Source organism: Ammodytes marinus, assembly GCF_949987685.1.
Source record: "Ammodytes marinus genome assembly, chromosome: 8".
NCBI classification, from domain to species: domain Eukaryota; kingdom Metazoa; phylum Chordata; class Actinopteri; order Uranoscopiformes; family Ammodytidae; genus Ammodytes; species Ammodytes marinus.
In genome coordinates, this window is record NC_137212.1 from 16728479 (window position 1) to 16740893 (window position 12415).

The 12415-nt window shown below is 40.6% G+C and overlaps 2 protein-coding genes across 2 annotated transcripts in view; both read left to right on the forward strand.

Annotated features, from left to right (window-relative positions):
- Positions 1 to 787: 787 nt before the first annotated feature.
- LOC307254423 (dynein regulatory complex protein 11) lies at positions 788 to 6379 on the forward strand (the record flags this gene model as incomplete). The annotated part of the gene is made up of 19 exons (XM_080032814.1): positions 788 to 801; positions 1106 to 1433; positions 1552 to 1668; positions 1838 to 2020; positions 2113 to 2184; positions 2561 to 2766; positions 2886 to 2970; positions 3067 to 3159; positions 3356 to 3431; positions 3663 to 3769; positions 3944 to 4030; positions 4135 to 4196; positions 4285 to 4367; positions 4686 to 4793; positions 4881 to 5080; positions 5420 to 5506; positions 5608 to 5785; positions 5899 to 6137; positions 6266 to 6379. 19 exons carry the CDS (start codon positions 788 to 790, stop codon positions 6377 to 6379), a joined length of 2439 nt encoding a protein of 812 aa, XP_079888940.1.
- A 3448-nt stretch (positions 6380 to 9827) lies between these two features.
- obscna (obscurin, cytoskeletal calmodulin and titin-interacting RhoGEF a) overlaps positions 9828 to 12415 on the forward strand; it is a gene marked incomplete at both ends in the record, with an annotated part of 41061 nt that continues 38473 nt past the window's right edge. The window contains 6 exons of the mRNA XM_080032815.1: positions 9828 to 9867; positions 10094 to 10360; positions 11025 to 11186; positions 11383 to 11487; positions 11599 to 11865; positions 11981 to 12250. Of these exons, the coding sequence (XP_079888941.1) occupies positions 9828 to 9867; positions 10094 to 10360; positions 11025 to 11186; positions 11383 to 11487; positions 11599 to 11865; positions 11981 to 12250 (1111 nt within the window). The remainder of the gene's footprint in view (positions 9868 to 10093; positions 10361 to 11024; positions 11187 to 11382; positions 11488 to 11598; positions 11866 to 11980; positions 12251 to 12415) is intronic.

The following is a 12415-nucleotide window of genomic DNA, read 5'->3' on the forward strand; positions in this document are numbered from 1 at the left end:
AAATTGGAGAGAACCACCTTTTTAAAATACATTGGAAAAGAATTCCCAAAAAGTAAGTGGGCTTGCACACCTGTCGGAATTAGCCTACCACATTAATTGTGAGCGAAATTAAAACGAATTAGGCTAAATAGCCTAATACACAGATTGGTTAATTTCGACACTTTCTTTTAGTGTGGATTCACTGGCAAAGGAAGCAACACTGCATTTGCAATTTGCATGCACCTTGTTTTATTATGTAGAATAGGCTAGGCTACACGAAATAGCCTAAATGCATCTTTTTCAACCAGACTGTGAATCAAATGAAGGACGTCACCTAGTGGCGTCTCACCTGTTGCGCATATTTTCTAGTGATTGCTATCGAAACTAAGTAGAGAAAAACGATTTAGGCTATAGAGATTAAATACAAATATTTCATGTCGAGTAGGCTACGTTTACATAAACACACAAAGTCAGTTTACGCTAGGATTTCCACTGATTAGCACACGGCGAGTTACTTCCGGATTGACTGTTACTATGGAGACGGCCTAAGCACCGTGTCAACTTGGCAAAGTTGAGCCCATGTTTTGATGCACTGTTGCTGGTATTAGTTAATTTTTGTACTCTTTATCTTGTTTGTTTATTTCATAAGAAACGCGGATAGCGCTCTTTCTGTATCTGGAGGCACAGACATGTCGCAAAGGTAAACTTCTCAACAGCCAGCGCTAACGTAGTTTTACATCTGCTTGTCAATTTAACGTGAGCTAGCTAGCTGGTTTCTTGTGCAAAAAAAAACAAAACACACTTAGAAATGTTTAGGAAAAGGTGAGGCCGTCTTTCATGCTGTGCGTAAAACGTAAAAGTAATATTAATTTTCTTGTGTTAGGAATCAGACAGTAGTTGCTGACACCTGACCAACCGTGCTATTCGGACATGTTTATCCTAATTATAGCACCAAAACAACACTACAAATAGAAAAACATGTTACGAATGTTTTTAAAAAAGTCAGTAAGGTGGCATCAGTGATTGCAACAATAATAAAACGTCTGTGCGATACTATAGCCTGCCATCAATTAAGTTTTCAGATTTCCCCATCCTGGACCTTATACGATTTTGTACACTATTTCAGGACATACAACCAGCTGTGGGCAGATGCCCAGCTAGAGTTGGGACGTCTACTAACCGAGGAAGTGCCTGCAGAGCCCCCTCGCCCAGAGAAGGACAGGGTAGTGTTCTTCCAGCGTCTGGCAATGCTTTATGTGCGCTACATCCAAATCTTCAGACAGCTGGAGAAGATCTATGACCAGGTGCTCCACCCCCAGAAGAGACGGGTTATTCGGGCCATACTGGACGGTGTGGTGGGGAGGGTGTTGGAGCTGAAGAATGAAATGGTGGAAAAAGAGTTTTCAGAGTACCACTTCATGGATGATGTCCTTCACGACTTGAAGCTTACACCCGTGAGTTTCATATTTGTCTGAGCAAGTATGATAAAATTGGGTTGCTGAATGTATCCTGAACAAACTAATATTGACTTGCGACATAACACTACAGCTATTTTCTTTGTTGTCACACTAGGCAGACCTTGAGATCCCTATCCCTCGCTATTTCATCAGTGATCGTGACAAGGAGCTCCAAGAACGAAAGACGATGCTGACAGATGTCCTTAAAATGGTGGAGGTTACTGAGACCCCAGTGAGTTGAGAAGTATCTTAAATAAAGCCTGTGTCTGCAGGCCCTTTGAATTTTCTAATTTCTGAATCTGTTCTTTTAATTTATGAGTTATGTAACATATTAAAGCTTATCAGGATACAAGTTTAACATACATGGGATTTAACTTGGAAACAAAACTGTGTCCCTGCAGCCTCAGAAGACCAAAGACATGAGTCAAGAAGAGGCCATTAAGATCATCCAAGTGGCGGAGAGGGCCCGCCAAGGATGTCTTAGGGCAAAGTTGAATGAAGAGAGCAAAAATATGAACAGGATGTACAGGGCCAAGGACCCTGGACCAGCTGGCATTGAGCTGGCCGCAGTCTCCATTCAAAAGGTACTGTGTTCAACAACAACATTATACTGCATGCTTTTTTCTCTGCCTCCTTCATTTGGCTTGTTTAATCATTCAATGTGATGAAATTGCAGGTGTGGAGGGGCTACATCCAGAGGAAGAGGGCAAAGATTGCTCGGGATGAAGAAATGATTTTTCTTGGAATGGTGAGTCAAGTTGGCACTTTGTTTTGTTATTTGTTTTGAACTGGAAAATAAGCTTTACAATTTATTTATTTTTTCAAATACAAATAGTAGCCTACATCTTGAAATCAAACCAAATGCTGAATGGTTTATTTATACTCTTTGACCTTATGTCATCATTTGTCTTCCTTGAGAATAAGCATAGCCAGACATTCTGGAATTTTTTCGACTTTGTTAATGTTTAAAAAGGAACAACTCTATCATGTGATCTTTACTATAGCAATATTTTATTGTTCTTTTCAATAATAAATATACCACTTAGTGTTGTAATTTCCCCCTGAGAGCTTGCAGCAATTTAAGGATTGCAGGTTTTTGAGATGTTTGGTCACTCCCATGTTAGGCCATTGATCCAAAACACAAGGTGCCATGTCCTGCAGAAATCACCGCCCAGGCCAGTGAAGCTTCCACACGGAGTAAACAGGTGGAACACGAAGAAGACTATTGGAAGTCAGTAGTGGCTGTATCAAATCAACTACGAGAAGTGGAGGGTCATGACATGAGCAAGACCATGAAAGACCAAATCCGACAGTGGTTCATTGAATGCCGGTAAGATGGCACAGAGGGAGGGGGCTTGTTATGTTTAGGATTATTTCAGTGGAGCCTTTCCACATTCAGTGAAATTAATCAACAAGTTTTGTTCTCTTCTCTGTTTTTTTTAAAAATAGTGATGCCACTGGAACGTTTCCAGACTTCCCAGATGACGAGGACGGTGGCTCATCCATAATTTTTGCTGAAAAGGATCCGAAGCAGGTAAAATACACCCTAAATCAAGAGTATGATTTACTGCATATTTTTGCAGATGTTTGCAGAAGAAAATGTATGTTTAATGTGCACACATTTTTTCAGTTGATGGAAGAAATTCTTGCGAAGGAAGAGGAGGAATCCAATGCCAAACCAAAAGGAAAGGAGGAGAAGAAGGAAAAGGGGAAAGATGAGGAAGTAAGGGATCATAGCTGCATTAAAGGATTCTGTGTTTAATTCAGTAAATGCTGCTGATATAAGCCTTTTCAAAATCGGTATGATTATGGAAAAAGTTGGATTTAACTTATTAAAATCCATCCTTGTAAGCTGTTTTTTGCTCGCACAAACATGCTGCACAATAAGTGAACCAATCTGACTTTATTGTGAACCACAGGAAGAGGAGGCGGGTTTGAAGATGCTACCTTCAGCTTTTCTCGCAGACCTGGAAGTGGGAAACAAAACCTTTGTAGGTATGTTTGAAAACAAAACAAAAAAAAACAGGTCAATACAGTAGATCTACTGGTTCACAGTTGGTTAGAGTTTAAATGAGTAAAAGCCAACACATGCTTGAAGAGTTTATTCATTTCAAAACCAATTTGAGAGTATGTTTTTTTCAAACATTAATTCCAGTGTATAGCAAAGTTATAGTTGAATAAATGAGTCACAAAAAAAAGCCTGAACTGAATTTTTATCATCATCAGATTTTTGGCAAAACCGCAATGAGTCCATTAACTTCAAACAGAGGCACGACGTGGAACTGATCAAGGAAGAAAAGAGGAAAGTCATTGAGGCAGAGATTCGACTGCAGGTGCACAAAACATCTTAAGGCACTAAATAGTCCAAATAACATTTTCTAGGAATTCAACCAAGCCAACAGAAAGATTGTAATTTCCCATTTTAGCTGCAGAGTCAGTGGTGTTTAGAGCTCATAACAGCAGCCCACCAGTAGTGGTGCTCATGGGTCTGTTCTTTTTTCTTTCAGGTGGATGAGCAGATGAGACTAGAGTTGGCTGAATGGAAGCTCGCTGTTGATAAAGACAAGGGTGGTAAAGCCAAAGGAAATGCCAAGGTAATTTAGTGAAAAAATACATTGAAAATCAGATCCCTATGTCTGAAAGATTGAGACAGAGTTTAAAATTACTGTGCCCTGATGATTTTTATTTCATTCGACAGAAAAAGAAAGGATCTAAGAGTGGGAAGAAGAAAAAAAAGGAGAAAGATTTGACATCTGACAGGTGAGTCAACAGCTGGGTGAATTCAATGAATGAGTCTATGCAAATACAGGATTTAATATCTATTTCATCATCTATTCGTGTCTACTAGGACTCTTGAGTCTCTGTGTCAAGAGCTTGTGGAACAGGGTTTGCTGAAACAGGCAAAAAATGTTAGGCTGCAGGATTACTTGGGTAAGATTATTTGTGATATTTTGATCACAACTGACTGCATGTGAGCTCTTAATCTAATTGGAATCAATTAGTAGACTCTACTCAACTCTCCCGTTTAAGTACTCTGTAATAGTAAAGTTAACTGACAACTAACCAATGGTGATGTGCTGCCCCCTTCTGGTGCGTGCCTGCCAAAACAATAGTCAAAATGAACAATTTGTTAATGGCACATTCATCTTGTAGGAAGGAAATCGTTTTTTAAGCTCCTAACTTGCATTTCCTCCACATATTCACATACAGATAAATGTATGTCTAACAGTCTTTCCTTTCCATTCCCAGGTGATTATAGCTACCTTGGAACCACACTGAGGCAAAATGACGTTGAACCCATGCCATCATTGTCAGATGTGCGACAGGTCTTATCTCTGTATGCAATTTTACCATTAGGTATGAAGGTAATTCGATTCTTCTCTAGAATAAATTCAATTGAATATTTTGTTTGCGGTTTGATTAGGAGATGTGTGGTGTGTGCAGGCTCTCAGGTGTTGCACGAGAAGGCTCCTCTTATAAAGGCCATCCTGCTGGCAGGTCCGGCAGGCGTAGGTAAGAAGATGCTGGTCCACGCAATCTGCCAAGAGACAGGTGCCAACCTGTTCGATCTGTCTCCCCTGAACACGGCAGGAAAGTACCCAGGCAAGAGTGGCCTTGCCATGATGCTGCACATGGTGTTTAAGGTAACACACTGCTATTTAATAGAATCCAGTGCCATTCAAGAAAATGCTAGCTGTTAATCTAAGTTAATTGCTGTCAAACCAACCAATATGTGTAACACTGACTAAACCTCATTAGAGATTGGCTGACTAAGTACTGGAAGCCAAATATCCCCAAAAACTGCATCAGGGAATATTCTCCCACAGTAGTTTGTGGTATTTTTTAAGTTTACTTAGTAAACTTTAAGTTAAGTTAACTTAGTGAAACCTGAGGAATTTTATGTAAGTGCCTCTGGCAGGTTTTGACCTTTTGGCTCGGCCAGACAGCATAAAATACGGTTATTCATGATTATTTCAACGCAGGTTGCAAGGTTGCTGCAGCCTTCTGTAATATGGATTGAAGATGCAGAAAAAATGTTCTACAAGAAAGTTCCCAAAGAAGAAAAAGAGGTATTTCTGCACTGAGACAAAAGCCAAACAACCTAATCAATTGTTTGAATGTTTCAGTTATCTATTTGTTTGATAATTAAAATCAATCTGTATGTTTGCAGTTAGATCCCAAACGCTTGAAGAAAGACTTGCCCAAGTCTCTCAAGTTAATCAAAGGGGAGGATCGTGTTCTGATTATAGGAACAACAAAGGACCCACTGAGTGCTGATATCAAGTCACTGTGTAAAATGTACAGCAAAATCATCCTCATTCCAAGACCTGACTATGGCTCAAGATACAGTAAGTAGAGGAAACATTCTGACACAATTAAAGTTTTTAATATTATAAAAAATAAATCAAACAATCTTTGGTGGTTGGTGTACAAAATGACATTTGACCCTGTTTCTGTTGAGTCCTCTGGAAGCAACAGATCAAAAATCAGGGAGGTGAAGTAACCAAGGCGCTGGACCTCAGCTCTCTTGCAAAGGTTTCTGACGGCTACACGCCAGGTCACATGATCGAGGTGATCCAGAGCATCGTCACCAAGCGTCGCATCCTGCAGCAGGCCAACAGACCGCTGACTGCTGTGGAGTTTGTTACTCCTTTAGCCAAGATTGACCCTGTGTTTCAGGAAGAAGAAGAGGCCCTTAAAGTGCAGTGGACATTTAATATTATCTTGCATTGTTGTAAATATATTTTAATAATATGGCCACATTTGTTATATATTAATTTTTTACTTCTATTGTTGATTATGTGTTTTTTTCTCGTGCCTATCACTAGAACTGGTATGCAAAGACCCCCCTGGGAAAGAAGAGGATCAAGGCTGCCACAGGGAAGGAAGAAGAAGAAGCACCAGCTAAAGGAAAAGATGCGAAGAAGAAAGGGAAAAAATAAGTTTGTCATTGTGTTATTTATCACACAACTGAATGGGGGTAAATAGTTGTATGGGAATTGCCTTCTGATGACTGTCTCATTGGTTTCTTACAAAATAAATAATAAATTAAAGCATTCAATATTTTGTTGTTTGTTTCTCTGCTAGTATATTATAAAATATATTACAATATCATGATGGAAGCCTCTTGAACCTTTTACTTAACTTTGTTAAAGGAGACAGAATGCCACATCTCCCATACTTCAAATAGGACTTTGTGCAGTCTATATGGGAGGGTGCTAACTCCTGTCTTGTGACCTCCATATTAAAAGTTCCTCGTAGTAGGACACCATGATAATTTTGTTCAAAGATGATATGAATAGTACTTCTAATTCTACTCTTGCAACTGATCAAATCTCAGCATTATTTTCTGTTTTCCACTTTCACTTTCTGTTAATTATAAACCTTGTATAATACTCACCTCGATTGTCAAAAGATAATGTTTTGAGTTGATTATATGGATGACATTTACCTCCAACACGCTATATAATATGGCTATTGTCAGACCCAAGGCCACGCTGCAATTAGACATGCCAAGACTCTTTTGTGTTTGCTAGTCAAGGGCATCCAAGGTCGTTTACTGTACATCTGGATGAAATTAACTTTTGGTCCCTTTAGTGATGACTACAGTAGGCAGATGTTTGTGATCGAATATATGCGTTGAACATTTTTATATCGTCAACGCCGTCCGGTGTAAGCATACAGAGTCTGGACCAGAGGAAATGTGACACAAGGGAGGAGGAGTGTTTCCAAACACAGATCCAGCGGCTTAGGTGGAGTGTTCAGCTGTTTTGTCAAGTTCTAAATTCACCCAACACATCCTCACATTGCCTTGGGTTCCTTAAACACTACTTTATTTTTAGCCTGTGTGCACTAACGATAGGATGCTAGACACGGGAAGTCCCACATTCAAGATCTGAAGTAGTTCTTTCGAGTGTGTTCATTGTGGCGGAATATGATCTCTTATTTGTTGAAACTTTGAGAGATATGACAGTCCTTTTAAAAAATTAGCATCAAAGTATCCCAAATTTTAATCCAATAAGATACATGTTCTGTTGGGGATACATAAGAGAAAAGTTTCCTGGTCTACCAAAATGTATCCCTTTAAATGTTCAAATAAAAACCATTGCAACTGCTGCTGTTTTGTAAAATGAGAATGGTCTGCTTCTGCAGCTACCATTATCCTCTCAGTGACGACAAGTTGTTTTTTGTGCCCCATCAGGACTGCACAGAGATAGGTTTCACTGGACTTAAGGGTACTCGTGGCACATGGAGCTGTCCATCAAACTGAGGCGAACACAATGCTGGCTAGTGGTGGCTTTGTCCTGTCCTGCTGTCTGGTTGAGGGAACCCCACAGACTCTAATACTCTTGTTGTCATGCAAATAAGCACAATACCCCAACCTATCCCATGTAGGAAGATCAAGTAATGTATGCGAGTCCCAGATTGTAATTGATATCTGAATTCTGATGTATTGCTTTGAATGTTTTCTTTTTTTTTCAATTGGAGAGCCATCAGCCACCATAGGAAGCAAACCACTTCTTTGTTTGTTCTGATTACCTCACGTTTAATCTTTTGTGACATCTCATCTACAGCAGTGTTGGATACTCCCTATGGATCTTCACACACATTGATCTCTCTAACCTGGTGGTTAGGACAACTGACAGGTATGGGTCAGTATTGCAGACAGCGTGATTATTCTACATCCGCTTTACAATGCACAGAATGCTCTTCTTCTGTCTTTGACCAGTTATGTCAATAGAAGAGATCTTAGACCTGTGTGCGAGCAACGTGGTGGTGAATTTGATAAAAATGTGTGTAAAACATCATATTCATATTCATGTGCAAACAAAAATTATGCAGACATACATCTAACATGAAGGCAAATAACAAGACGCTTTCAAGTAATAGCTTGTGCCTCATCCATTCATACACACTAGAAAAACCATCAAACACACTAAACCTATTGTATACATTTAGATTGTTTAGAATAGAGGGTTGGACATGAGTTGACACACACACACACACACACACACACACACACACACACACACACACACACACACACACACACACACACACACACACACACACAATACCAATGATACCCTTGCACTCATAATGACAGGGGGCTATTTTGGAAGATAGTATGTGGGGAGAGATATGTCAGCTGTTCAGCACTATACTCCATCAAAGCAAAAAAAGAAAAAGAAAAAAAGAAAGCACTGGAGGCCGTCTGAATTGGTGACTGGGACTCTGCTAGCAAGCCTGACAATGCTCTCCTTTGGCTAAACGTTTGTTGTTAATCTTAAAGGCTTTGTGAGAAACAAAACAAGTATCGGAAAGATCTGTTGCCATGTTGGATGTTTTATCCAGCTCTCATTTTGGGTGAAGATTCTTTTGTTTCTAGCCATCGGCGTTACATTGGTAAGGATTTATTCTTTCTAGAAAACACCTGTCTAAGAGGAAGGTGGGTGCAATGCTGCATGTAATCTAATATGTTTTTGGTATAGCGTTCAAGTTATTTTTGAAAAAATATGCAAAGAAAGAAATGAATATTTAATTACTTTTTAAAAATTATATTTAAGATTATAGTTTTAAGGTATGTAAGTTTCAGCAATGGGAAACGTCTAAATGGGTGTATACGGTGCCATTAGGAATGTGTTCTTTTTAATTTCCTTGGTATTTATTCATTTTAAATGTCATCTAAGTGAGGATCTAATTCAACTTATCATATGCTCATAAGACCTCTAGAGGCAATCTAGATAATGTTTGGCAAGTGTATTGTCATTGTGTGATGCATTATGAAATTCCTTTTTAGTTGGTAGATGATGGACGACAGAATGACCTCATGCTCCTAATGGTAGTGGGAGGAGCCTGCCTCTGAAAAGTCTTTCACAATCTCAAATATCATATCAATTGGTTTTGTATATGGCAGTTCTCGTCTAGCCTCTCATTTGTTCCCTTCCTTTCGGTCAAGTGTGCGCTGCCTGATGGAGGTGGAATCACAGCTGTGTCTATATTGGTGTTGCTGAGCTCAGCCAAGTGAGGTGACAGAGATTACTCTGCTCTCCATTACTAAGGGGGACCAGTATTCCATCAGGGACCAGCCAAATGAGGGTGATGCCATGTGTATCCATTTTGACAATGTTGCTATTTTGGAAGTGATGGTTTTATAACATTTTTGCCTGAGAGGAATTAGTTTGGCATGTGAAATGTAGTTACTGTCAAACATCAGAACAATTTTAAAATAGGTTATTATTTCTCTTCGAGCAACCGACAATCTTTTTTTTCTTCTTTTTTTCTTCAAATTATACAGTGGTTGTAGCTCTTCTGTGCTAGCTGTCTTAAAAACAAAAACAAGAACAAGCAAACAAGATTCTCCATCACAGTGCGAGAAGATTAGACGGCATGGGAGACAACAAGCCTGGGGGAATAGTGGCTGCTGCAAGTAATTTCCCTTCTCACATAGAGTTGTACATTCCAGCATAGTTTATGCAGTGCAAATACTGTAAGCTTAGTCTGTCTGTGTGTGTGTGTGTGTGTGTGTGTGTGTGTGTGTGTGTGTGTGTGTGTGTGTGTGTGTGTGTGTGTGTGTGTGTGTGTGTGTGTGTGTGTGTGTGTGTGTGTGTGTGTGTGTGTGTGTGTGTGTGTGTGTGTGTGTGTGTGTGTGCCAGAGAACCGTCTGCAGGTGGTAAAGGGTTTGGAGGATGTGGAGGTGTCCGAGTGTGAGAGCTGCCCCTTTGAGGTGACTCTCAACCTGGCCTACATCGAGGGTGTGTGGACCAGAGACGGGATGCAGCTGAAGTCCAAACCTACCTGTCGCATCAGCACCCATGGGAAGAAACACTCCCTCACACTCAACAGGGTGGCTTTGGGAGACGCAGGCCTGTATTCTTTTCAGGCAAAAGACATTCAGACCTCAGGCAGACTCAGTGTCAGAGGTAAGGTGGTACAAAGGGCTGTGCTACTTCCTATTGCCACAGTATTTAACACGGATGGAATGGACATGTCAGGTTAAACTCAGGTCAAAGCCAAGAGCTGTAAAAGTTGTACAAATTAGAATGATAGGATAAAGTAATTTCAAATGTGATCATGAGGAAAATGTCGATGAATTAGAGTTGTTTTGTTAATTTTTGTGGTCAACAAGTAATAATAACACAGAAAGAACCGTATACCTTGTTGAAACAACTGGATGGTTTTCTGTGAAACTTGTTATGGACATTTGTGATCAGTAGAGGTTAAATTGTTCACATTTGGATCCTCTTGACCTTTCATCTAGCTTCATCATCAGGTTAGAGTATCTATCTTTCTGATACATGGTTTTCATGAACCTACAAATGTATTGACATTCTCATCCGCCCAAGCTGTAAGCCTATATCTTGTGTGTACTGCTAATTAGTCAATGTAAGCAGGTTTATACACAAAATTAAGATGATGAACATTGTAAACTTTGTGAACAGCTACATCAGACACTCATCACCTTTATGAATGTCTTGTGGAAATGTAATCTCTGGACTATCAAGAAGCGATCTGACAAGCAGGCTCATAAAGTTCTGTTTGGTTGCATTGCCAGTTCACAATCATGGTTTGCTTATCTTCTGCCAGCTAGGGACATCCACATAGAGAAGGAGCTGGAGGATGTCGATTCAATGGAGCGTCAACTTGTGAACTTCTTGTGTGAGGTCAACCAGGTTGATGTAGATGGTCGGTGGTACAGAGATGACTGCCGAATTCGACATGGGGACAAAATTAAAATAAGACACGATGGTAAGAGACCAACTGAAAGGATCTACAGAAACTAAAGCCAAAAGACTATAAATACTCCATAGTGCTTTCTTCATTGCACATTCACCTTTCCAGTAAGGTGTGTTTGAGTGGTCTGGGTGGTTGTACTGTAGAGTTCCTAGGTGACAATATTTAAAAAGAAAATGTAAGTACAATAAACCTTGCTTACTGTTTGCAGGTAAAACTCACACCCTGATCTTCAAGTCAGTCAGGCCAGAGCATGCTGGGGAGATCAGATTCACTGCAGAGCGTGTCTCATCCTATGCAACTCTCACAGTGCAAGGTGAGCCGCAAGACTGGTTTATGTCATGATTAAACATGGATTTATGGATGAAAATTATATCAGAGCGCATTTGATCATGGAAGGGTTACAGCCTGTTCCCTCCTCCTACAGAGCTCCCAGTCCAGATATTGCGTCCTCTGAAGGTCAAGATAGCCATGTATCGCCACCGGGGTCTGCTTGAGTGCCAGGTGTCAAGGCCAAATGCTCAGGTCAGGTGGTACAAGAGCAGACGGGAGCTCCTGCCCAGTAAGAAGTACCAACTAATCAGCCAGGATATCTACAGGCAACTGACCATTGATGACGTCTGCTCTTCGGATGAGGACACCTACACTTGTGATGCAGGGGATGACAAAACCTCTTGTCAGCTTCTGGTCGAAGGTGGGATGTTTGCTGTCACAGTCATCATATCAGTCACAATGCTGTAGTACGTATGCTTTTCCGAGGCAGGAGATGTATCAGTGGTGGTAATGTGTATTTGTGGCTGGCCATTCAGAGCAGGCTATCAAAATAGTGCGAGGGATGAGCTCGGTGGAGGTGATGGAGCCAGAGCCAGCGCTGTTCCAAGTGGAGACCAGCTTGAAATCAGGAAGGGCCCCCCGGTGGACCCTGAATGGTGAGGTGCTGGAGCTCAGTGCAGCGGTGAACATCGACAGGGAGGGTACCGTCCACAGCCTCTGCCTCACCTCCACAGAAAGCTCCATGTCCGGCCCAGTGGTCTTTGTGTCTGGCAAGAGTCGTTCCACTGCTCAGCTTACTGTCAAGGGTGAGTTGTATGAGTACGGAAGAGATAATTAAATTATTTTAAGTTGTCACCTGGTGATACTGTGCCTTATCTGTATGCACCCTCAACTCTTCGGGTATTGGGGGAATTATGTTCAATGTGTATATGTCCAGGCACAATTGACTTCTTTAATTATTGCATTGTCAC